At 53.0% G+C, this 26,727-nt stretch overlaps 1 protein-coding gene across 1 annotated transcript; it reads right to left on the bottom strand.

Annotated features, from left to right (window-relative positions):
* Positions 1–11,405: 11,405 nt before the first annotated feature.
* Positions 11,406–19,362, bottom strand: ADORA2A (adenosine A2a receptor; the record flags this gene model as incomplete). The annotated part of the gene is made up of 2 exons (XM_079717359.1): positions 11,406–12,309; positions 19,040–19,362. The coding sequence occupies 2 exons, from the start codon at positions 19,360–19,362 to the stop codon at positions 11,406–11,408; spliced, it is 1,227 nt and encodes a 408-aa protein (XP_079573485.1).
* Between the last annotated feature and the right edge of the window lie 7,365 nt (positions 19,363–26,727).

Here is a 26,727-nt window from a genome sequence, read left to right as displayed (position 1 = left end):
TCACATTACATAATTATATTTGTTAAGGCAAATTATTGTCTATATTCATCATATTGTACATTAGAACTCTATGGCTTATATACTACTCATTACAAGTTTGTACCCTTAAACACCATCAATCTTACCGCCCCCCCCCCCACACATAAACACACACACACACGCACACACGCACACACACACCCATCCCCTCGTACCACCATTTTACTCTGTTTTTTAACAGGTTAAACTTTCTTAGATTGCACATGTAAGTGATATCATACAGTGCTTGTCTTTCTCTGTGTGGCTTATCTCGCTTAACTCAAGGTCCACCTGTACTGCAAATGGCAGGATAATCTCCTTTTCCATTGTGTATATGTACCACATCTTTTTTATCCATTCATCCATTGATGGGCATTTGAGTTGTTTCCATATTTTGGCTATTGTGAATAATGCTGCGATAAACATGGGAGTGCAGATACCTCGTTGAAATCCTGTTTTCATTTCCTTTGGGTATATACCCCGGAGTGGGATTGCTGGATCATATGGTAAATCTATTTTTACTTTTTTGAGGAACCTCCATATTGTTTTCCCATATTGTTTTCCATAGAGGTTGGACCAGTTTACTTTCCCACCAATAATGTATAAGGAGATTGAACTTATTTTCACATGTTTATTGATCATTTAGACTTCTTCATCTAAATTGGTTATAACTTCACCCATTTATCTAATAGGTTGTTATTTATTTATTATAAATTTATTTTATTTGTTTACTTTTGGCTGCTTTTGTTCTTTGTTGCTGTGCGTGGCTTTCTCTAGTTGCGGCGAGTGGGGGCTACTCTCCGTTGCGGTGCACGGGCTTCTCATTGTGGTGGCTTCTCTTGTTGCGGAGCACATGCTCTAGGTGCGTGGGCTTCAGTAGTTGTGGCACACGGGCTCAGTAGTTGTGGCTCGCAGGCTCTAGAGTGCAGGCTTAGTAATTGTGGCACATGGGCTTAGTTGCTCCGTGGCATGTGGGATCTTCCCGTACCAGGGCTCGAACCTGTGTCCCCTGCATTGGCAGGTGGATTCTTAACCACTGCACCACCAGGGAAGCCCTCTAATAGGTTGTTTATTTTCATAGGAGTTATATATTATGGACACTAATCCTTTATTGATTATATGCACTATAGTTACTTTCTCCTAGTTTGTGGCTTTTCTTTGTACTTTTTGAATGATTTTTTGTGGGAAAAGTTAAAAATTTTTAATAAGTCGATTTAGCAGCATTTTCTCTTAAAGTTTTTGCTTTGTGTTTTAAAAAATCCATCTTCAGAGATCATAAAGATATTTTCTTATGTTTGCTTTTAGAAAGCAAACTTTTGCTTTGTGTTTTAAAAAATCCATCTTAAAGCTTTTGCTTTGTGTTTTAAAAAATCCATCTTTCTTCAGAGATCATAAAGATATTTTCTTATGTTTGCTTTTAGAAGAGTTAGTTTTTTTGTTTTACCACCTTTATTTTGTTTTCAATTTTATTTCTCCATGAAGAAACTCTGTTGTCTTAGAACCATTTAGGGAACACTCTGTCCTTTTTCTGTGATTTGTAATGTGACCTCTACTATATAACACATGCCCATACAAGATAAATTTGCTTCTAACCTTTATATCCCATTCACTTCATCTATTTGCCTGTTTGCCTATTGTAATGACTTGAACTTTATACTTTAGATATGTTAAGGCAAATTTTCACCTTCTTCCAAAGGAAGAAAAATATTTTAGCTCTTCTTGACCCTGCCTTTTTTTTTCCACATGATTTTTTTTGGATCCAAATTGTCAAATTTCATAAAAACCCTTTTGGGATTTTTAAGGGAATTGTACTTGATATCAAATTAATTTGGGGATAATTTCCAGTTTTATAATAGCAACTCTTCCCATCCATGAACATGGCACGTCTCTTCATCAATTTGAGTCTTCTCTTTTGTGCATATTTGTTAGATTTATTCTTAGGTACCCTCTAGTTTTTGTTGCTATTGTAAATAATGTATTTGTAAATTACTTCTTATAATAGTTTTTGCTGATATATAGGAATGCTATTGATTTTTTATATTGACCATATACCCAGCAGCCTTGATGAACTCTCATTAGTACAATAATCTCTAAAGAAATTTTTTTGAATTTTTCAATACAGACAATTAATGCAAATAATATCACTTTATTTCCTTTCCCAGTCTTGTATCTTTTTCGTGTCTTACTGTGATCTCTCAGACCTTTAGTACAATATTGAATAGCATAGTGAGTTTGGTCTTTACTAGAAAGAGAAGGCTTCTAACATTTCACCACTGAGTATCATGTCTGCTGTAGGTTTTTGAAAAATACTGTTTATTGGGTTAAGAAAATACCTTCATATTTCTAGTTTGCTAAGAGTTTTTAATATGAATGGATGTTGAATTTTTAAAATCATAATCATTTTCTGTGTCTATTGAGATATGTTTATTAATATGAATAATATTGATTGATTATCTAATGTTAAGCCACCGTTGCATTCCTGGGATAAACTCTAATGGGTCATGATTTATATTATTTTTATACATTGCTGTATATGGTTTGCTAATATTGAGTATTTTATACCTAAATTCATGAATAATATTGGCCTCAAATTTTCCTTTCTCATGCTTTACTTACAGTGTATACAAGTGTAAACAAGCTATTTTTATAAGGATTAGAATCATTAGGATTAGAAGGGAATTTAAAGAGCGTCCCATTTGATCTTATTACTTTATAGTAGGAAAAACTGGAACCCAGAGAAAGGAAATAGCCTTTCCAAAATCATATAGAGTTTGTTAGAAACAGAGTTAGGACTAAAGTACTTGGCAGACCACTTACAAATTTCCAGTTACTTTCCCATTCATGATCTTACTTTATCTTCACAACAGCCTTGCAGGGAGAGTATTGCTTATTGCCCCCATTTATGGATGGGCTGAGGACCAGAGAAATCATATCATGAATTATGTGACCCAGTAGAGCTGGGACTAGAAGCCAGGCATCTGACTCTAGACCAGAGCCCCCTCCCAAGTTTCTTTTGTTCTGTGCCCAACCCCCTGACAGATCCACTTTTTAGCCTGAAAGAAGGGAACCCTGAGACCTGCATCCAAAATTATTATTTTATAAGAGTCCAGCAATATTTTCACAGGCATGTCAAACAAATGGCCCATCTGCAGATAAACCTCAGTGGGCAGGGATGAGGGCTTCATGATCCCTATGGGTGATCTTGGTGGAGGGATACCCTCAAGGCCAGAGTAAGTCCAGGGTCTCTAAGAATGTCCCCTAAAGTGGAAATGGGTCCAAGGCCCCTAAATGGAATCTTTGTTACAGATTCAGAGCACAGGGTCCCTAAGGGCCTGTCCTTAATGTCCCCCACAGAATGGGGGCTTCAGTTTCCCTTCCATCCCCCTCCCCCACCCCCTAACCACCACAACACCTCCCCCATATCTCTCAGCAAGCTGCTTCCTGCACCAGCACCCTTGTTTTGCTTGTGCTATTTGTGTCTGCTTCTAACAGCTGGCCCCAGCCTGGCAGCCCCTCGCTCTGAGGATTATCCAATTATCCCATTAGCCCAGCATGTCCTTCCTTCCTCCAGAGCTATTAGCTCCGCATCTCCCTCTCCCTTGGTCCCTCCAAGGGCTGTTCCATAGCTCCCCTTGCTCCTTCCCTAGCCAGGCCTAGGGCTGGGTCAGTCCGCAGTCACACAGACTTGGGGAGCACCAGAGCTGGAAGGGACGTTTTGCATTGTCCCTGTGCTTCATCATTTTGCAGGGAAAGAAGCTTGCCACCATACTTAAAGTCATGTGACCTGTTAGGACTGCAAAGGGCTAAGAGCCAGGTCTCTCAACTTCATGGCCATGCTCTTTCCCACCATGTCTGGTCACCACGCCTTATCAGGTGCTCACTATGCTTAGCCCTGGGTTGGAGGAGATGCCATTCCCACTCCACTCTCTGGAAGTCTATGGTTAGGATTAGAACTTATGGTCTATGTAGGGAGACAGAACACACACTGGTGAAACCAGCACATTATCCAGGAGCTAAGTCCTACCTTAGCAGAAGAGATGTTACCAGAAGTAGGTGACAAACTTCCAGTGCACAGGACAGGCACTAAGTGCTAAAGGAACTGGGAAGAGGGAGAAGAGGCTTCCAGCAGAGGGTTCAGGAGGGCCTCCTGGAGGAGGTGGCTCTTCAGCTGGTTGTGAAGCATGGGATGTGTTGAAAATAGGAGAGATTCAGAGAGTCAGCATTCCTAGCAGAGGCCTCCCTGAAAGGGAGAGGCAGGGAATGGGTTAGGAGGGAGGAGGGTGGGAGCTGTTCAGTTTGGCTTAGCTGGGGAGGCTGGGGGCGTGGGTGGAGGCAAGGCTGGAGAGCAGAGCTGTGGCCTGACTGCCATTCTAGAGGGAGGCTTGATGTGATATACACTGAAGTTCTGAGCAAGGAGGGGCATAATTGGAGGTGCTGTGGGAAGGCTAATCTGATGCAGGGGCTGAATCGATTATGGTAAAAAGAGAAATGCAGAGAGGTTGGTTTGGAGCTTGTCCAGGTGGGTGAGAGATGGTGAGGCCTCAGCTAACACCATGACTTTTGGGGGTTCCTAGGAGTAGGATGGATTGAACAGATTCAGAAGACATCTGGAAAGAGGAATTAGCAGGATACAGTAGATTGGACTTGGGGAGATAAGGAAAGGATTAGGGCAGTTAGGAGTGGCAGTGGGAAGTATGGGGGTAGGGAGGAGGTGGGTGAGGACCCTCCCATACTTCACCCTCGGGCACTCATTGGGTAGAGCACTTCATAACTGGCAAAGTTTGTTTAACCCTGTGCTGCGTGAAACCTTATCTACCCCATGTCCCAGCTCCTCAAGCTTCTCCACCAGATGTCCACATGCTAACCTGATAAATTACATGTTGCCCCCACCAGACAGCAGTGCACTTCAGCTGTCACCACCTGCTGTCACTGCAGGTGGTTCTGGTGGGAAGAATTTTAGGTCTTGGGTATATTCCGTCGATACAGGGCACTGGGCCCTTTTGATTCCTTTCAGTTCACACCTGGTCATCGCCCCTCACCTATACCTATAAACTTGAGTCAGGTGATGGTTTTATTTTGTTTATACTTTGTCATTCCCTCTTCCTTATCACCTATCTTATCCCCCATTCCTGCTTCGGGCTTCCAGGATCCTGAGACAATTCTGGGCAAGAAAGAAGAGCCATCCTTATCTGGCCTTATGCCCTCGTGGCTCGGGGGAGGCTCCTCAAAGACTCACAAAGATGCCCAGGCCCCTTGCAGTCCAGTGAGGCCTGAGTGTCTTTGGAGGGGTTTCCATTTGCTGCAGGCTGATAGCCTCAAACATGAACTATAGTTGTTCCACCAGAGTTGCTGTGAGCCCCAGAACTCCTGTAGGTTGTCCTACTAAGCCTAGTTGTGCCCTTTGGGACAGCACATGACAAGCTGCTTCCCTATTCTGGTCTGCTCACCTGGTGTCATGGCTCTGCCTCAGTCATCTCCAGCCTTCTTTCCTCCAACCGTTTTCAGTTTCTGGTTTGCAGACACACCCCGCCTCCGCCCCCAGTCTTGAGTGCCTTCCTTTGGTTACTTGTTAATCCTGCCAGGTGTCACTGAGAGACTACCTTCTCTGGGTGGGCACGTCTTCATAGGGTACTTCAGTTTGTTGATGATCAGCTGTGGTGTTGGGAACTGAACACCAGCCTCCTGCCTTGAGCCAGGACCTTGACCCTGAGACCTCTTCCCGCCTGGGGCTCCTGTTAACGGCAGTGCAATGCAGCTTGCGGCTGCAGCCATTTCTTTCTCTGGCATTTTGCACAAAGTTGGCCACTGCTGACCTTAGCAACTGAAGTGTTCATTGTCATGATGTGAACTAATGGTAGCTGGGTTCTCTCTTCCCACTTCTCCCTGCACATTTGCTTTTTCAAACTCAGTACAGGACTTTACACTGATCTTTGCTCAGTTTTCTCTGTCTGGTGTCCCTGAGGTCATTTTGAATCCTGATTCTGTCAGCTCAGACATTTATAATATCTTCTCTGTTGCATCTTTGATAAGCCTTAACTCCCCTGGACTTGAGGTGTTAAATGTATGGGACAGGATTGGGCTGCAGACAGCAAGTGATCCATAGTCTGTGTCCCTTGCCTCAGTTGTCAGCCAGTGTCCACACCCAGCTCCTGGCCCCACAGACACGAGAGGCTTCCAGGTACCTGGTTTAAATTCACACTAGCCATGTTTCTTTATCTCATATACCTTCCAGAGTGCTTTCACATTTATTATCTGCTTTATCTAAAAGCAGGCATGGCAGTTCAAAGAGGGGCTTGCCCACAGTCAGAGAAGAAGTCAGTGGCAAGGCCGTTTGAACCTGGTACTGACCCCCATTCAGAGCTCGGCGAAGCAGGGTGGTGGTTTTAGGAGCAAGCGGAGGGATTTTTTGGCATCTCTGAATGAGGCAGGAAAGAGAGTCAAGCTGAAACCCCAGAGGTAGTCATCTGAGGGTGACTGCAGAAGGCCTGGTCTGGTCTCTCTAGTCCCCCTAAAGATTCTGCAGCAGACAACAGTTGTGATGTATGTTGGGTTCTGGGCCTAAATTTTCCCAAGAGAAAACTACATAATTTTTAAAGTCCCATCTAACATTTCCAAAAATCTGAATCTAAACCAGGTTTTATCCCCCTCACTCTCCTTTCTAAACCAACTAGAAAATGTGGGTGGATTGAGAAAGAACAGAAAAGAAAGATCAAAACTGTGACAACCCTCTGACAACATTTTAACTTGAAAATTGCCTGCAAATGGGTGGCATAATCCTGTGTGGGCAGATGTAAATCAGGTGCACGTCTACTCAGCTCCTTCTCCTTCACATCTCCTAACAAACACCTGGAAAACACAGCCCTGGACTTGACCGCTGGCCTTGGGAAGACTAACTCACTTCAATCTGCCTGATTCCCCAGTTGGGTGAGACCTGCTCCTCCACTGCACTCCCAGAGCCTGTGTCCTGCTGGTGGCCTCATCTCCTGCTGCCCCTATTGGTGGCACCTGTACACCCCGTGCACCCCCCTCCCTGCTGCCCCAGGCCCAGCATCACCAGCAGGTTCTCATTAAGTGGTTGAGAGGAACAAAAAGTCAGAAGATGGGACTCTAGTTCTAGTCTGCTTCTTCCTACCCAAGCCCTCTCTGAGAGCTTACTGGTCATTAGGTGCCAGTCCAGAGGCTGATTCTGCAAAATCAATCCCTCTTTCTCCCCCCGCCCCCAACACACACATACACACACACTTCCCTGGGCAAGGCAGAGAAGTGTGGATGGTTCTGCACCAAGCCTTTTCCTACTGGTGGGAAAAAATTCTTCGCTCAGAGGACACTGGGTCATCACACCTGTCACCTGCCTAGCCTTGTGCTGACACCCTGGCCTGGCCTCTCCCTGAGCCCAGCCCCTCTCTAAGCCTGACTAGTGGCAGGGCAGGGGGGCTTGTGGGGAAGCTCTGCTGAGTTGCCCTTTCTCCTCTGGCAAAAGAAAGGGTGGAGCCAGAGCACCTAGGAAGGTGCCTCTGCACCCAGGCTCTGTGTTGTGTGTGTCCAGCCTTCTCCTTTAAGGCTGTGAGTCATCTGACATTCTCCCGCCCCCCTCCCGGCTCTGCAGCCTGACAGGGGCTATCCCAACAGTGACAGTTACTGCTAGTGATGAGTGACAGTGCAGTGAGGGGTGCCTTAGGACAGAGGAGGGGAGGAGAGGGCTGTGGTCATCAGACGTTCCGATAGAGTGCTCTCCACTTTGCAGAGCGCTTTTTCATTCCCTGAGGGAGTGACTTGCCTCACAGCAGATCTCAGGTCTCCCCAAGTTCCTTCCCCCTAGCGTAACCTCCCATCAGTAGAGGGGTGTCCCAGCATGCTCAGGAAGCGCTTTGGGAGCTTAGGGGAAGAGTGTTCACCATGGCAGCAGCCCACAGGACTGGCCGGGAGCCTGTGTGACATGACAGGATAGGGGTGCGTTCTAGGCACAGAGTGCCATCCTGACGTGCCTTTATTTAGGCCCTGGGCATCAGGGCAGGCTGCACGGAACCATTCCTACTCCCTAAGCAGTTGGCTTCTGCGAGTCCCCGGGTTCCTGTTTCTCTACCACGGTTGCAAAGAAGGCCCACTTCCAGCTCTGGGTTACCAAGACCCAGCCCAGTAGATCCAGGGGGCAGCCTCTCATTTCCTCTTACTTCCCAGGCTGCCCTTCATCCCTGAACTGCCTTGATTTGTCTCCAGAGCTTGTCCCCTGGTCAGTATGTGCAAAACTGAGGCTGGCCCACCCCACCCACCAGGAGCCCAAAGTGTTTTATGTAAGTCCTCCCAGAGGAAAGGACCTTAACACAAATGGGGAGGCTTGCAAAGGTAGGGGTCCTGTCTCTCATGGGGCGAGTGATGAGCCAGGACGTGGCCTGAGCCAGGCCTCTGCTCACAGGCTTCCCTGGGGACCGTGGCCACAACCGCCATGGAGAGGGGCTGGGGCCACCACATGGACAGGCTCTGTGATGGAACTCTTGTGCTTGGGACAGGCTTGCATGAGGCATGTGGTCCATCCCCAGCCCTTTGGGAAGAGCAAGGAGAGAGCAGAGGGGCCCTAGGACAGAGCTTTAGGGCTTAGAGCAGCCCTGGTATTGCCCCCGGCACTTTGGCCCCGGGCAGACACACATCTGCAGCCCCAGGGCTGGGCCAGGCCTTATGTCTCACTGCTGCTGCTGCTGTTGAGGTGGGCTTTGCCCACATGTATGTTTGCGTGCGTACATGTGTATTCTCTCATGGTCAGGGAATGACACATGCATCTGTTCGTGTCTGTGTACGTGCACTTACACATGAGCCTGGCTCACAGTGGGAGCTTGTACAGGGTGTGTGTGGTGATGGGACACTGGGCCCCCTGGGGACCCGAGGAAGCATGATCATGTGGGCCTGGGCTCCAGAGCTGGCCTAGGGGCTGGTCCTGCGAGGGTCTAGGGCTCAGTTGTATCCAGAGTGTTTCCTAAGACCCTGTCCCTGTTCTTCCCCAACCCAAAGCCTGCACCATGTAGCCCAGCACCCAAAGCTCTGTTCCCAAGAGACCTCAAAAAGGATGGAGAGACGATATTTCTTCTTTACCCACCTTTGTGGTTCTCTTAGTGGCCTCTTCCCACCAATTGGTCATGAGGACTGACAGCATCTGTGCGCTTGGCCGCCTCAGGCACAAAACAGGCCACTGTTCTGCCCTCAGCCCGCAGCAAGCACAGGCCAAAGTGTGTAGGTGGGTGGAGGGAGCTGGCGTGGATGGGGCGGGTTGTGCGTTTGTGTCAGTGGTTCTGACCCTGACTGTCCATGAGAACCCCTGGGGAATTGCTGCTGCCTGGGTCCACCCAGCATCTCTGGGGTAAGGGCTCAGGCACTCTTTAGAGCATCCTAGGTCTCTTCTGTGCAGCCAGTCCAGAGGACCTCTGATAGATACGACAGTGAAATATTACTAAAATAAACCTGTGTTGGTTTAGGGATACTTACATATACATCTGTCTAGTAGAAGTATAAAGATGTGCAGTGGAACAAAATGAAACCCAGGAAAGTGGTTGTTTCCAGGTGCATGAAGCAGGGTGATAATATGGGGAGGGGTTGGTTGTCATGTTTCGTTTCTTGAGCAGAGTAGTGGGAACATGGTATTATTTCATATTTTTCGGTTTGGTTGAAATAGTTCATCGTTAAGTTAATGGGAAAAAAATCATGGATTTTTTGGTCAGATAAACCTTGGGTTTTAAGTTCACTTCTGCCATTTACTAGCTGTGTGACTGGGGCAAGTACTTAACCTCTCTGTTCAAGAGAGGTGGTTTAATCTCTCTGTTGTTTAGTCATCTGTAAAATGGGGCTCCCAGGGCTGCGTGAGGATTACCTGTGAAGTTCTAACATTCCTGCCCGTCTTCACCCTGAGTGCGCCTGCGAGACTTGAGACCAAGACTGGTCCTCCAGCTGGGGCAGGCTGCTCACTTCCCCTGGGCCTCAGACTTCTCAAGCACAGAAGGGTGGCACCCCCTCCTTAGGCAGGGGGCCCCAGAGACGGCGTTAGAGCAGGAAACACCCGTTCCTTGTATGTTTCTTTGTGGGAGTAGGAGGAGGGATGACTCCAGGGGAAGGCAGTTTAGCCCCCCACCCCACCCCCTCATCATTTCTAGATCCCCTCTCAGCTGAGGGGTGGAGCAGGGCAGTGGAGAGTGAAGGAAACAGCTCTGAGAAGGTAACATAGGAGGAGACCTACAAAGGACATTAGGAAGGTAATGAGGGAGGGAGGAGCCTGGTCCCCACACCGAGGGAATGCCTAGGGCTGGATGGGTCTGTGGCTTCTGGAGGGAGAGCAGCTAGAGAAAGGGCCCCCTCCTTTCACATCCTCTTCTCACAGGAATGCAGGTTTGGGGCTGCACATGGGCATTTGCATTTTGGTGCATCCAGGAAGCCTCTTCCCTAGGAAGATGGGAGCCTGGGAGCCCCACCACAGCCCCAGGCAGGCAGGCTGTCTGCACATATGTGCACACTCTCTCACACCTGCAACACATACCCATATGTGTGTGCCAGGCCTGGCTGTGGAGTAGGGAAAGGAACTCAGACACCATTCTCATTGGACAAGCTTAAAACACAACGTGGCTCATTTTTATTGTATCTCAGAAAAAAAAAAAAAACATTCCCTTCAGAAGGAAAGGCAGTTAGATAGGGCCTCTACCTGGGCAGCTCTGAGCTCCCCAGGCTCACCCATGCTGGCCAGCCCCGACATCCTCCCCTGCGCCCACGCTCTGGCACGGCTCCATTACAACTCGCCGTCCTCGAAGGAGACGTGCATGGCAGCTCATGGCAGCGGGAGAGGGCTGCCTGGGTCTCCCTGGGCCAACTCCTGGTGCCAGGTTAGCAGCAGGGCTGAAACAGAGCCAGCAACCAGGGAGGGAAGATAAAAAGGGTTTCCTCACGCTTACATTTTCTCCTGGAAAAAATAGTCAAACGCCACCTCTGAGCACAATAGCTCCTGAATCCTTGGAAAGTCTGGGGAGGGTGGTGTGTGTGGCAGGGGGCCTTTTGGAACCACTCTCCAGCCTCAGGCCAGCCAACCTGCTCTGCCACAGCTGCTCTGCGGAGACAAGGTGGCACTTCTAGGTGCTTCTGGAGTTGGGGACCAGCCCTGGCCAACCGAGATGCTCTCGTGCTGGGGCTCTGGCCTGATGCAGGGCCTCCCAGCATGAAACGTCCACTTCTTTGGACTCCAAACCCTTCCTTCTGGGCCTCATGCTGCTCCAGCCGGGGATCCCTCCTCAGTCCAAAGTGGAAACCGGCCATGAGAAGGGTCTCGGCACATGCACTCTTCTCTCAACGTGACTGGTTCCACCAACCAGGAAGAGAAAGATTTCCTTCCCTTAGGAAGGGGCAGACTCGGTGGATCATCAGGACACTCCTGCTCCATCCTGGGCTTGGGGACCCTCGAGGCCCAGGGACTCTGGGCGCTCTCCCTTGAGCTCCTGTCTGAGGAGCTCCACGTCTGGGAGGCCCGTGTCCCTGTGGGACTCATGGGCACTCCCTCCACTCACCAGCCCCAGGGTGTAGCCATTGGGTCGCCGCTCAGGCTGGGGGGCACTGCCATTGGCCCACACCCCGGGAGGGTGGCCATTGAGGCGGAGGCTGATCTGCTCTGCGTCGCTGCTGTGAGCTGCCAGGGCCCGGGCACTGGTGCCACCTGCTTTGAAGGGCTCCCGCTGCCTCAGGATGTGGCTGCGAATGATCTTGCGGAAGGTCTGGCGGAACTCGCGGATGCGGTAGGCATAGATGAAGGGATTCACCACGGAATTGGTGTGGGAGAGGATGATGGCCAGGTACATGAGCCAGGGTGGGGCATGGCTGCACTTGGGACAGAAGAAGGTGAAGCAGTTGATGATGTGCAGGGGCAGCCAGCAGAGGGCGAAGAGCCCCACAATGATGGCCAGCGACTTGGCAGCGTGGACCTCCTTCTGCAGCGTGGACCGGGCTCGCTCCCCCGGCAGAGGCTGGCTCTCCATCTGCTTCAACTGTCGCCGGGCCGCCAGGAAGATCCGCAAGTAGACACCCAGCATGAGCAGCAGGGGCACCAGGACACAAGCAAAGAAGTTGTAGTACACCATGTAGTTCATGGGGACCACGTCCTCAAAGAGACAGGCCACCTGGCCCACCCTGCAGCCCTGCGAGTGGTTTCTGCCCTCCTGCTGACTGCAGTTGTTCCAGCCTAGCATGGGAGTCAGGCCGATGGCAAACGATAGCACCCAGCAGACTGCAATGATGCCCTTGGCCCTCGTGCCTGTCACCAAGCCATTGTACCTGGGGAGAGGAGACCAGCGTCAGAGGCCTGGGAAACTAGGGCTAGGAAGGGCCAAGAGCCAGAAACCCAGAGCAGCAACCTGTACCTCATCCACTGGCTGTGGGGTCTTGGACCAGTCACTTCCTGCCTCCTAGCCTCAGTATCCTCTTCTGTTCAGGGGACGGCCAAGCCTGGCCTTTTCTCACAGGAGGTAACAGGAGAGCAGGCACCCTGGAAAGGGAGACCACTGCACGGACATCCAGATGATTTTTGAATAGTATTACGAGTAGTCCTGGGATTTAATTAGTTTGGTTTGAAGGAATTAATAAGTGATTCTGGGGGGCGAGGAGGGGAGAAGTTATAACCTCCATGTTGATCTCAGTCGATGCTACAGTGGGTGTCCCTTTATTTAGAGTGGGAACGGGTCAGGAGGGTACTCGCTCGCTGGGGACCGAACCAGCCAGATCAAACCTGTAGGTGGTTCACATCTCTTGTGCTTATGCTCTTCCTTCCCCACTTGACTTAGGGTCTCCAGAAGCCCCTAAGGAGAGGCGGCACAGGTGGGAAAAGGAGGGGTGGAGGTCCTGGGCCAAATGAGCTACCCCCTCTCCCTTCCAAATTCACCCACAGCCCTCTGGAGAGAGATGAGATCAGTATGTCTTAACATTTATATAAGCCTTAACATTCAAGAGGAAAGAGTTGCATGAGATTCTAAGGTCCAGAGAGGAGAAGTAGTCTGCCCCAAATCACTCAGTACTCTAGAGCACCAGACTCAGTTCCAGACTCGGGGAGTGGCCTGATCTGCTGGCTCAGAAGCTGACCTCAGGCCAACAAAAAAGGGTGGTATAGATTATATTAAAGGAAAGGGCAATCAAAAACTCATCTCCCTGACTGAGGAAGGTGACCTCAGTAATCTCTGAGGGATGACTTTGCGTTTAACGGTTTTTGTTTTGTTTGGTTTTTTTTTTTGTGCGGTGCGCAGGCCTCTCACTGTTGTGGCCTCTCCTGTTGTGGAGCAACAGGCTCGGGACGTGCAGGTTCAGTGGCCACGGCTCACAGGCCCAGCCGCTTTGCGGCATGTGGGATCTTCCCGGACCGGGGCACGAACCCGTGTCCCCTGCTTCGGCAGGCGGACTCTCAACCACTGCGCCACCAGGGAAGCCCCCGTTTAACGGTTTTGATTTCAGCAACACCAGACTGCATTCCTCTGTACCTAGTAAACCCTACCCATCCTTTCTACGTTCATGTTAGATAGATCTCAGAGAAGTTTCCTACCCAAGCTCAACTAATCCCTACCCAATCTGGGCTCCCAAGGCTGGGGGCCCCTTGGGTCCCTACATCCATCTCTGCATTACCATCACTGAGACAGGACATAGTAGGTGTCAAGGAAAAACACACTTAATTCCAGAGTTGGAAGTATCCTTAGAAACTAGTCCATGGGGTAGCAAACACAGGGGCCTAGAGGTCACAAACCTGTGAGGCAGGCAGGCTGGTGGGTATTTACCCTGTGTGCAGGAGGCAGCTGATACCACTCAGCCACCCCCCTCCCCCATCCCCAACATGCAAACTTGCCCAGTGCTGCCAGATCTCAGCAGGGTCTGGGAGCTGATTTTTCTGGGTAAAATCTCCCATGGTTTAAATTTTGTCAACTGATTCAAATTAAGGGAAAAAAAAACACGGTGGCCTCTGACCTCTTGTCTATTCCAACCCTCTCATGTTATAGGTAGAGAAACTGAGGCCCAAGGAGAGGAATGGACTTGCCTGGACATTCCAGGAATCCAGAGGCAACTCGGGCCAAGGTAACTTCCTCATTTCTGAACCCAAACGGTAACCTAGCAGGACCGTTCTCCCGAGCTCTGCAGCCCCATTCGCTGGGGGCTTGGGTGCCTGCAGCAGGAAGAGGGTCATGGACTTGCCCATTTCTGTCAAGCCACAGAGAGCCTACACTGCCCTATTTCCTGTTCTGGAGCTTCAAACTTGAGGTCACAGGGTTTTTTTCCCATTTATTACTTATATAGCACTTGCCAGTGCCAGGCACTGTTTTTAGTACTCTACAAATAGTAATTTATATGATCTGATTGAATAGGAGGCTATTTTAATTTTTTAAATATTTATTTATTTATTTGGCTGCACTGGGTCTTAGTTGCGGCATGTGGCAGCTTCATTGTGGCATGCGGGCTCTTAGTTGTGGCAAATGGGATCTAGTTCCCTGACCAGGGATCGAACCTGGGCCTCCTGCATTGTGAGCTCGGAGTTTTAACCGCTGGGCACCAGGGAAGTCCCAGGAGGCTATTTTAATGTTGATATTTTTCTGAAGAAAAGTATATTCCCTCTCTGGGTTCTAGCGATGGTGCATTCTTGTTTAGCCATGTTGTCACTGTGCCTCTCTGAGCCTCAGTTTGCCCATCTGTAAAATGGGACTAAGAATCTGGGGCTTGTGAGCACTGTCCCATGAGGGCAGATTGTAGAATTGTTGGGTGAAAATTATAGGGAGATGGATTGTGGCTCAGGGTAAATGAGCTATTCACAGGAGAAATGGACTGCCTCAGGCAGTGGTGAAGCTCCTGTCATTTGAGGCAGTCAAGCAGAAGCAAGCAGTAATAGGGATGGTGTAGAAGATCCTGGAGGCCACGGGCTTTGGGGATTTTCAAATTGTTCTCCAGCAGCAACCCTTCTCACCAGCATTCCCAGGCAATCACAGAATTGGAGCTGCCGAGGAAGAGAGGAGGCTTAATAATATTCACTGAATGAATGAACTGGGGGGGAAGCCAGGGCCCAGCCTGAAGGCTTCTGGGGACACGGTTTGAAAATTCCTGTTTTGTCCACTTGTCTACATTTAGATGAGGAAACCCAGGAGAGGAAGTCTGCCACTGCATTCTGAAAAGAAAGCCCCTCCTGTCCTGGGGACAGAAACAGAAACACATTGATAGCACTTGTCTGTGTGTGCAAAGGCTGTCTGGGAGGATTCCCAACACTGCCTTCCAGGAAGGGAGGTGAGGTGGGGCAAGGGGGACAATCCTTACGTATATGCTGTTGTTCTTGTTTGATGTTGTAATACGTGCAGGTATTATTTATTTTAAAAAGATACCAAACAGATTAATTTTGTTATTCGAAAGAAAGCCTCTTAGGCTGAGAGCCCTGGACCCAAGCTCCCAGGGGACTGGATCAACATTAGGGCCCAGATGGAGCCATGGCCAAGCCACAGCCTGGCCCAGCAGCATCTCCCATCCCCTGACCTGTGTCTGTGACTAAGGCAGTCACATCTTGCCCTCCTGGGCCTCAGACGTAGACTGCCTGCCTGGTGGAGGGGGTGCCAAGGCCATCCAGGGTCATGCTCTGCTGTTCTGGGGAGTCCAGAAGTGTCATAGGAAGCCGGTGCCAGAACCACAGCCCCCGTGTTTAGAGGTGCTTCTGCACCCCTGTGTCCTCCAGGCTGCCCCTTCCTGGGGGCTCCCCATTACTCACATTGGGGGCTTACCCTATGATCCAATAGTACCCCCCACAATTCAGGTCAGGGCTTCCCGTGCATTTGCCCTTCAGTCAAGAGAAGGCGGAGCTTTCCTAAGTTGTCCAAAGGAGCCACTGACCAAGAACTGAAGAGCCACTGACCTACAGCTAAAACCCAAACTCCCTCCCAGGCACGGGCAGGCCTAAGCCAGCCTCACAGCCTCCCTGTAGGCCTGTTCTCCTCTCTGTCACCACTCCCTGGCCCAGAGCCCATATGCTAATTCCTTCCCTGTGACCTTTGTCCAGGCTTGGCCCCCTTCTGTTACCCCTTCCCCCACACATGCCAATGCCCTTTCCAATGCATCCCCAGCAACCCATGGCATCACCTCCTGCAGGGAGTCCTCTCTCCCAATCCTGCCCCCTTAGAAGCCAGGGTACTCAGGTTTTGTTCCCTGGGGCAATTCACCACACAGGACTCTGCTGCCCCATAAGAAGGCCTGTTTCCCGAAGGGAGCGAGCAGTCAGAAGGGGCTAAAGTGAGAGATGGGAGACAAGGGGTGTGGGATTCCCCTGGGAAAAGAAAGCCTTTGTCACCCTGGGAATTCTTCCCTCTGGGGACACGGAGAGCTCCCATCCCTGCCTCTGTCCAGGCCCTGCCCTAGCCCAGTAGGGTCCGTGCACTTGGGAAGGAGCACATAAGATTTTTCTGAAACTGAATTCTTTTTAAAAAAAAAGAAAAATTAATGGTGAACGGTGCAGGCCTGGAGCTAGGCATCCAGAGCATCGGTCAGAGGCTAGACTTCAGGGTAGCCAAATGGACTTACTGAGTGGATCAGGAAACAGCACACAGGAGAGACTGGATTCCAGCTGGAAGGGGACAGAGGAAGGGGGGCAGGAATGGGCACCCTGAGCCAGGCAGCAGTCCCAGAGCTGCCCCGGGTTACCATCTGCCTCCATCTAGTCCCCACTCATGCCCAGCTTGCTCTCAGGAGCCCCACACGGACAACTTTACGCACCTCGTTCTCCCAGCCCTCGTCAGCCCAGTACCCTTGAGGAAGAGGAAAGTGGAGGGACCCAAGGGGACCTGGAGCAGCGTGAAGGGCCCTGGAGTCCCCGCGTCAGGAGACACTTTTCCTTCTCTGGCCTCCCCACGAGTAACAGGAGGGTCATAACATCCGCCCGGCCACAATGCCGGCCGAGAACATCAAAGGAGACGCTGAGCCAACATCCTCTGGCAACCGTGGCGCTCTGCCCCAAGGGGTGTTAAGCATCATCACCACTGTCATCCCATTGGCTCCCTGACCCAAGACAGCCAGGCTGACCCTTCTAAGCCCTATCAAGTGGAGCTCAAATGGCCAAGGCCTGGGTGGAACTAGGTCCCGCTCTGGAAGATTGTGGGAGTCGGGCAGGCAGATGGGGTTGGGGGGGGCAGGTCCATGGCTCTGAACCTCCAGCAGCTTCAGAAAGACCTGAATCTCCATCCACCCCACCCTGCCATCCTTCCTCAGGGACCCATCACTCCAGTCCACTCACTGGGCCCTCAGAACACCTTTGTGAGCTCAGAGGGATAGAGACCTGACCCCTTTTATAGATGAAAAATGGCCCCAGAGAGAGGCAGCTGACTTCCCAGTCACACAGCATGTCCCATCCTCTTGCATCAGGGAGGATGGGACTTTTGACTCTTGAAAAACAGAGACAAGAAAAAGAAGCCAAGGAAGGCCCTTTTGATTGAGACCAGCAGCCCTGATCTCTCCCTCGAATCCACTGCTCCTTGAATCAGGGAAGAAAGAACGACACCTCTGCTCCCCACTGAACACTCCGCCAGGGCCGGCCCGGCCCAGCCCACACTGGCCTGGCCCCGAAGTGGACACCAATCAATCAGCCTAGGAGCCCTTAGGCCTCTGTGTCCTGGACGAGCCTGGACTCTGGCTCTGCCCGTTTAGGCTGGTCCTCCATTAGGACCAGCCAGAGTCCCCTTTTCTTTTGACAAGAGTCGTAGGCTGTCCCGAGACAAAGTATTCTGGGAGGGCCACATGGGGCCCAGGCTCCTTCCTTCATTTGAGCAGCATGATGAGGGTGTCTGCTTTTCCCTTAGAGCCCAGGTGGCCCAGGTTCTGGGAGACTGGGGCCATCCTATGACCAGCTCCCAAAAGACTGAAGTCACCGAGGGTGGCAGTCATGTTTCTTCCCAGGCCCAGTCCTGACTGTGCTACCAACTCATTGTGTAGCCCTGGGGGCTGACTCCCTTCTCTGAGCCTCATTTTCCCATCCATGAGAGGAAATGACCTCTAAGGGTGCTCCTGGGTTTGACACTCTATATTTCCATTTGCTCATTGAGCCTATTCCCTGTCCTGGCTGGGACACCCTCAGCCCAGCGAGGGGCTGGTGGGACTACTCTGGTTCAGAGAATTCGCCACTGGATGGGGGCACACCATCCTCTGAGACCTCCCTCAGGGCCTGCAGCCATCTAGGCTGTGGAACCCAGCTCCAGGGTGGAGGGGCGAGGAGGTAGGGCAGAAGGCCCCCAGTCCGGCCCCCAGATGGGGAGGGACACACTTCCTAGCCCTGTCCATGGGTCGGTGGTGGTAGGTGGAGGCTGCGTTTAAGTGAACTGAGCCTCGGGGAAAGTCTTCGTTTACACAATGCATGGCTGAAGTCATTTCACAAAAGTTTCACCATAAAAACCCCAATCCACCAGCCAGCCCCCGTCCCCCATGAACACTTGGTGACTGAGCAAAACAGAATTTGCATAGAGGTCCAAGTGACTCACGAAGGCATTTGACCAAGTCACTTCCCCTCTCTGGGTCATTTTCCTAATGTGCAAGCTGCAGGCCGGCCTGGAGGAGCTGGAGGAAGGCAGGCGGGTGGGTGGGCGGGTTTCTAGCTCTCAGGTCCTGTGGTTTCCCGTGGTGCCCACCCTGCCCCACTGTCATGCTGTGTGAAGAACGGCCCAGATGCATCCACCCAGGCCTGGGCTGCACATATCTGCCAACAGCCAAAACACGGGAGCCTCACCCATGTAGCCCAGGGGAGCCTGGGAAGGGCCAGCCTGCCTTGTGCCCACAGGGATCAGCTGGTGTGGCAAAAGTGCTGGCCATGTGCCAAGCCCTGGGCAGCCCCAGACTGAGCCCAATGGCCCTGTCCTCAGCTCAACACACTGACCCCAGACCAAATCCTGACCCCAAGTTCACCCTGACCCCTGGTTCACCCTGATCCTGGCACAGACCAGACCCTGACACAGGGAGCCTTTTCACAGATGTAGCCGCCAGTATGAGGTGTACCAGGGAAGAGAACGTGGCTCACCGGAGTGGGATGCGGATGGCGATGTAGCGGTCAATGGCGATGGCCAGGAGGCTGAAGATGGAGCTCTGCGTGAGGACTAGCACGAAGCAGGCGAAGAAGAGGCAGCTGTGGCAGGCGGCACAGAACCCCGTGCTGATGGTTATGGCAAAAGGGATGGCAAGGACCCCCACGGCGATGTCGGCCGCCGCCAGGGATACCACAAAGTAGTTGGTGACGTTCTGCAGATTGCTGTTCAGCCACACAGCCCAGCACACCAGCACGTTGCCCAGGATGGCCAGCACGGCAATGGCCAGCTCCACCATGATGTACACCGAGGAGCCCATGTTGGGCGCAGCTACAGATGGGCAGGGTCAGCAAGGACGCAGGCCAGGCCAGCTCACGGTCCATAGCTGCAGCACAGCTGGCCTGCCCAGGCCCTGAGCCCCTTCACAGGAGCCAGGAGCGTCCCTGCCGTTGGGGGGGCCTCCCCAAGGGCTTTTCACAGCCAACTCCGAGTCTTCAGAAACCAGGCCCTCTCCAGGGGCTCTGGCGGCATCTTGGCTCAGCTTAGCTTCAGAATTCCTGTGGCACCTGTCAAGGGAGAAGCCGCGTGAAGAGGTGGACCACTGGCAGGGGCACAGCTGAAGATTCCCAGGGGCAGCCCTCAGCCCCGGCTCCCCAACGCCCTCCCCACAGGCCAGGCATCAGCCTGAGGACGACCTACCGTGCCCTGCCTCTCCCACCTGAAACAGAGGGCCAGGGATCAACCCCAGTCTGTTTTTCTTCCAGAGAAGCCGAGAACTTTCAGAGTTGAGTCACTTGTGTTGGCCCCCAGGCTCAGCTTCTCAAGCCTTCTGTGGCAGCTCTGCCAGTTTCCTGGGTCCCTGAGCTCACCACCAACTACCCCACGACCCTCCCTCCTGGAAAGGCCTCCTTAACCCCTGGATCTCCCAGGGCCACCCACCTTCTCTCTCAGCCAGCTTCAGTCTGCTCCATCCCCCTGAGAGCGCTCCCTGGGGACTACCAGCACCTACCTATGCTGCCTTCATAAGGAACAGGCCCAGAGACCCCAGAGCTCTGATCTGGGAGGATCTGGTGGCCCTCTGGTCCTGTCTCCCACTGCTGGCAGGTAAGCCCTCTTGCCCTCACTGGTGGTGCTGCACAGGGTGTTGGAGCAGGCACAAAGGGAGCCCGCCCCTCAGCAGCCCCCGCCAGCTGACTGCACATCTGGGAGGGGCGGCCGCCTCGCCTCCCCCCTCACTCCCTCCTCCCGCACCTGCTCCCCAGCCTGCTTCTCTGCCTGGCTGGTGCGCTCAGGGACGGGGGACTGCGGGCAACAATGTTTTTCCTTTCTGGGCCTCAGTTTCCCCACTGATACAGTGGGGAGGTTGGACCCCAATAGCTTCTGGGGGCTATTTCAGCTCTCACCCATGATTCTATGAGAAGGGAGTGAACACATTTGAAAGGGCACCTCCAGTCAAAATGTCATAGAAATGTAAAGAATTGGTGAAACCCAGTAGAAGCAGAGGTCTTAGTCTCTCCAGCCCAAACCCCCAGGGATCCCCCTTGAGCTTGTGAAACAGTCTCCACTGCCCCTGCCAGTCCAGGGGCCTCTCCCCATCACCTCTACCTCCCCCTTGTCACACTCACTTGTGCTGCCCAGCAGTGTCCTCCATGCCCAATCCACCCCCTCCTCCAGTCCTGGGCTCTCATGGGGTCCAGCTGCACATGGATAGTGGCTGCCGCCTGCCCGGGAACAAGAAGCCTGAAGCTGCCTTTCAGGCTCACGTGTGGGCTCGGGGCTGCATCCCCCCGTCTCTCTTCCAGGATACGAGGGATCAAGAGGACCGGCAGGGCTTCCCTGGTGGTCCAGTGGTTAAGACTCGGCGCTCCAATGCAGGGGGCCTGGGTTCGATCCCTGGTCAGGGAACTAGATCCCACATGCTGCAACTAAGACCCAGAGCAGCCAAATAAATAAATAAATATTAAAAAAAAAAAAAAGGACTGGCAACATTGGGAGAAGTTTGCTCATTGTCCCTGCCTGTATTCCAAGGGCCAGGCTCCCCCCACCCTGTCCAGGAGGTGATTTAGAGCTGCAATAGATGACCCCAAGTTTCCTTCTAACTCCGATCTGCCTCAGGTGGCAGGAGCTGGGTGGGCATGGAGAGGTGCACCAGAGAGGCGTCCCCCATGCCCATTGGGAGGCTTGGAGGGGAGTGCCCAGCCCCAGGAAGCCGGAGAGAGAAGAGGAGGCCGAGCTCCTGAGAACCCAAGGGGTTCCTGCAGCCCACGGCTTCTCCCAGGCCTGGCAGGAGCCTGCCTCCAAGGGGCCACGGACAAGTCCCACCGAGCCCCTGCTGTGCACAGGGCACTTGCCAGCCAGCTGCTTACAAAGCATGTCACTAGCAGAGGTGGGGCAGACCAAGTCTCCTGGTGCCATCTCTGGCCACACAGTGTACCTTGGTGCTCCCGGCCTGCAGCCCAGAGTAGCATTCACCAGGGGCACCCTGACTGCAGAGGCTATGTGTCCAGGGTCTCGTCCTCATTCTGCAGGAGTGAAGTGACAGCCCCAGAGCTGCCTCCCATCTGGTGGCCTCCCAGGTTCAGCACCACCAGCAGCGGGCCACTGTCCAGTCAGGCCCAGCGAGCCCCAGGGACCCTGCCTCCTACCACCAGTGAGCCACCCACCCACCTTCCTGGCCTTCTGACAACCCCCTGCCATCCTTCTTACCCTGGCCTCAGCCTCTCCTGGGGAATCTGCATTGACAGAGACACAGCCTCTGCCAGTCCAACCAGCCCAGGCTAGAAACCTGACTTGGCCCTAGGCCATCATCCAGATTCAGAGGGTCCTGCCCAGGGTCAGATAAGGTGGGGCCACCAGTGATCCACCTGACCCAGATAAGTACCACGTTTTTGTGGAGCTGAACGTGGGCTGTCTGGCCCCACTGCCTGGAGCCCTACTGATGGGGTCACATCATTAGCATCTGCCCTGGATGTTGGGCTGACTCCATGTGGGCTGGGATGCCAAGCATGGAAGGGTCTTTGGGGACCCTAACCCAAGCCCTCTGTTTGGTGAGTTTCTCCTGGCAGACTCGGGACCCCTAAATCCTCGGGGTTTCCCCATCACCTTCTGTACTGTGGGCTCTCAGGCCTCACAGCACCTGGTACCAGCACCCTTCCTGATTAAGCTGAAGGCACCTTCCTACTGTCCAGCAGTCCTGGGGTGCCTTTCCAGTCTCACTGGATACAACAGACCCTCCAGCCCAGGTCAGCCCTGCAAGGAGCCAGACACACCCCTGCCAGCTGGGTCTGGAAGGCTGCCTCCCTGCACACTGGGCTCCCCATCTGCCTTCTACAGCTTTCCTGCAGGCCCTCCGGCAGCTGCCAGCACATCCCGGGTTGAAGCTTGCCTGGCCACACGGCAACCTGGTTATCTGCCAGACTAGAATCTCCCAGCCCCAAGCACAGCACATCAGTGGAGCCCAAGGCACCGCAGGGTGGGCAGAGCACGGAGGTAGCTGGGAGGAGGTTGGAGCTTCCCAGCTGCCAGACCACAAGTCAGCCCAGGATTGGGGGTGCCCTAACTTGGGGCCTTTGCCAGAGTTCTGTAGTAAAATGCTCCCATGATGGCCTGTTTCAACCTACTAATGAGTCACTGACAGGAACTGGGAATCAACGTACACAGTCAGCTGGGGAAAACCAGGCTCCAGCCACCACTGAGCCACCAAGCCCTGTGCTCTCCCAGGGCCCACCTGCCTGGACTCCACTCCAGACCCTCTACAATAGTTTGTACGGCCTGCTTGGGAGCTCAGGAAATGAGGGTGCAGAGGCCTGTGGGTCATCTGTGTCCTCACTGGCCGGCCCCATGAACCTCACTCTACAGATGAGGAAGCTAAGGCCCAAAGAGGCTAATGCCCTCCCAGCTTTACCATGAGCATAAAAGGGTGGAACAGCTGGGGGAATGCCCATGAAAAACAGCAGCAGGAAGATTTCCTAGGGCCTCCTGGCCCCTCTCTGCTTTCCTCCCTTCAGAGGCCTCCTAGAGCAAGAGTGACAGGAAGGTTGGAGGCCCAGGGGGAGGGGGCTGGGGGCAGGGCCAGGATCTGGCAATTTCCTATTCCTCTCTGTTGGCTCTAATTAATCCTTGAGTCATCTGTTGCTAGCCAAGAGGGGAAATGAAATATTAATAATGTAATATTTCCTTGTAATTGTCCCTTGTTGGGGACAGGGCAGAGGGCAGAAGCCATCCCATACAGATCAGAGTTACATGCTGGGGAAGGTGCATGATAAGCCTCAAAAGGACAACCCCACAGGATTCCCCAGCAGTTAGACTCAAAACTGCCTCTTCTTCCCACCTTCCTCCTTACCCTCACCAGCCTGGCCACTTTAATTAAAACTCCATTTAATCAAAACCCGCACATTTCCTGGCCCCTTGTACATCAGACTAGCAAGGCTTTCTGTACACATGCCCACATGGTGGCTGTACCCCCCAGAGCCTGCTGGATAGAAGTGCCCGCCAACTTCCAGGCAGGACCCTGCACACCTGCTCCTGAGTGCAGCTAAGGGCAATGTACCAAGGCCAGCCTAGCGCCTTGGGCCTGTTGCAGCCACACTGGGCCTGTTCCTGGGCTCCAGAATCCCAGCCTGAGAATCCTCCACTACTTTCTCACAGCAGATGTTTCCAAGTACCTACTCTGTGCCAGACAGCATCCCAGTTGCTACAGCACAGGGAGCTTTGTGCCACCTGCTGCTGAGCCTGACCCCAACAGGCCCTGAGCCCACAGTGGGGGGCCTTAAGGCAGAGTTGTCCCAGGAGACTGTCCTGAGAGCTGGCTACTACCCAGGTGTGCAGGTCACTCCCCACTTCCAAGACCTCAGCTCCCACTAAGATGAGCCTGCAAACCACAGTTTCAAAGCACAGGAGGAAAATTAAGGGTAAGAAAGATAAGCAACAGCAGCCAAAATACGGAGATTAATTCATTCCAGAAGAGATAAAGATAATATAGTAATCTAATAATGATTTTCAAAGACATTTATGATCTTCAGAGAGATAAAGGAGTAGTATCCATATACAAGAATGAGAATTATTGGCAGAACCAAAACAAGAACAGGCAAATATGAACGAGAAATAATATAAAAATCCTGGAAATGAAAAACAGGGATTGAGGTGAACACAATTGATGTGTCGTCATGTGCATACAGTTTGAGGAGACAGTTGGGGATCTGAAGACCGCACTGTGGAATTCTCACCCAAACCTCAGAGCAGGTAGTTGAAAGAAATGGAAGGTAGATTGAGCAGCAGCACCTCAATGGGAAGGGAACTCAGTGGGAGAGTGGAGAGGTCAACAAGCAAAGGAGAAATAGCTAGACAGGCAGCTCAGCTCTGCTCCAACCACAAGCCCTCCAGTGGCCTTTGGAGTGGCCCAGGCCTGGGCACAAGCCTCCCAAACCCCAGGACCCTGGGGCCGGCCAGGCCCCTCTCCAAACCCATCAACGAGAGCAGGGCCGTCTCCAGTGTTGCCTGGAGGTGAGCATCCACTGTGTCATGGCACCTCTTCCCTCCCTCTCTCCCTCCCTGCAGGGTTGCTAGCAGCTCCAACTTCAGGAACCTTGTGAGGGCTGGGCCCCAGGTACCCTGGCAGGCACCAGTGGTGTCCCTTCCCCCACGGCCCCTGGGGTGTGCAGCTGCTGCTTTCAGAGCCTGGGGGCAGGATGTGGGCAGGACTGGGGCTGAGAGCCTGCTCCCTGCACTGAGCCCAGCCCCCAGAGCAGCCTCCACATCAGCAGCGCCTGGAGCCGCAGGGCCTTTCTCCCTGCTGGGGGCCCAGAATCCCCCTTCCACCCCTTCGTGTTCACACCAGATGCCAGAGAGGCCACAGGCCCTGCCTCTTCCCAGCCTGACATGGCCACTCACCCCCATGGGCAGCCTCACCTGACTCCCCGCTCCAAGGGGGGCCACTCCACACACAAAGTGCTATGTGCCCACCCTGCGTTGCAAGGAACCCAGATGGGGTCCCACTCCTGCCCCATCCCACACTCCCTGAGACCCTGAGTAAGAGGCTTCCCCTCTACACTGTGGCCCCTCTGGTACAGCAGGCCATAGTGAGACAACCTCCCGACCCACATGGCTCAGCACCCACACCTCTCTCAAGTGAATCTTCTACTGGCGGGATGACAGGCACTACCATGCCTGAAGAGGTTAAGATGGGGGGGGCAGCTTTCTAAATGGCCCTGAGAACATAGATCCTAGTGGGCCCGGGGTGGGACCCTGACAGAAGGCTGGCCTGCTGAAGGGGCAGTGCCAGGTGCACAGCCTCAGGAGCTCCCAGAGGGTGGGTATGCTGAGGATGGGAGGCAGGCAGACCCTCTTCTGGGGTCCCTGGGACGAAGCTGTGATGATGCAGCCCTGGAGGCTGAAAGGAGAGAGCAAGAGGGTCAGCCAGACCAATTCCAGCACGGCCCTGCCACTGCTCCCTGGTTACTCAGTGGCCCCTGGTACCCAGGTCACGGTTTGCAGAGGCCACTGAGGGGCCAGAGGTGAATGCTCTGTGACAGATGGGCAAACACATACCAGCCCTGGGGGCCTCTGGGCAGAAACCACTACCCTGACAGCAGGGAGGCACCAGAGTGGCACTGACTGCCTCTCCATGGCATACAGCTGGGCTTTCACGAGCAGCAACAGAGGTGGGAACCACAGAAAGACCCTGCCCAGCAACTTCTGAAACAGGCTTGTCCTATGGAAGGGGTTGTGGGCCAGAGGAGTCTGGAAGGGCTCTCAGAGGAGGGGGCATTCATGCTGGATTTGAAGGGTCAGGGAAGAGAGGAAAGGAGATTCCAGGCAAAGGCAACAGTCTGTGCAAGGCCCAGAGGCATGCCAGAGAAGGCCTGCGGGGGTCCTGGAAAGCTGAAGCATCCTGCCTTCACTTCCCCATCTCCCCCCGCCCCCAACCCTGCTCCCCCAGCTAGAGTGAGGGCAGCTGAGCTTCTCCTCCAGTCCCCATCAGGAGTCAGGATCCCATGGCTTCCACACTCCAGGGGCCCCTTGCATGATTCTGTGGGCAAGGGCTGGGGGACCTCTGCCACTAAACTGCTCCTTCCCACCACCCAGAGCTCCCAGCCCTGTCCAGGAGGTGAGCAGTCTCTTGGGAGGGCTCCCTGCATCCCAGCTCTGAACTCCTGCCATTCCTCACTTCCCTTACCCCATCTGGACCCAGCACAGACTTCCAGGGGCCCACCTTTAGCACTGCACTCCCACTGCTCCCTTCAACCTCCAGACCATGGGGCAAACCCTCCCTTCTGTGGCCGCCAACATTTCCCAGGCCCAGATCCTTCCCTAGGGGCCAGAGCTCATCCTTTTGTCAACTTAGCACCTGACACCAGTGATCTCCTCAGGGTCCCCTGACACACACACCCAAACTTCTTCTCAGCCCATCCTTCAAGCCCTTGCCTTCCCTCTGGCTGTGCTCGCCTTGGCTCTCATGTATACACATCTTTCAGCAGACAAGACTGACCCCCACAAGACACTTGGGGTGGCAGTTTCAGCTCACTCAGTCAGGTGGCTCAGGAGTCAGGCAGGTTAAATGGGAGCAGGAGTTGCTGAGGGATTTCAGGTCACTGCTGAGGGCCACCAGGAGCTGTGGTCCTACACAGCAGACACTGCCCAGAGCCACCTAGAGGCCCTACATTTTGCAGGGTGTGATGCCAGGTGC

The sequence above is a fragment of the Hyperoodon ampullatus genome, assembly GCF_949752795.1.
Source record: "Hyperoodon ampullatus genome assembly, chromosome: 13".
Lineage (NCBI taxonomy): Eukaryota > Metazoa > Chordata > Mammalia > Artiodactyla > Ziphiidae > Hyperoodon > Hyperoodon ampullatus.
Note: the sequence above shows the minus strand (reverse complement) of the source record. Positions and strands in the feature narration are given on the sequence as shown.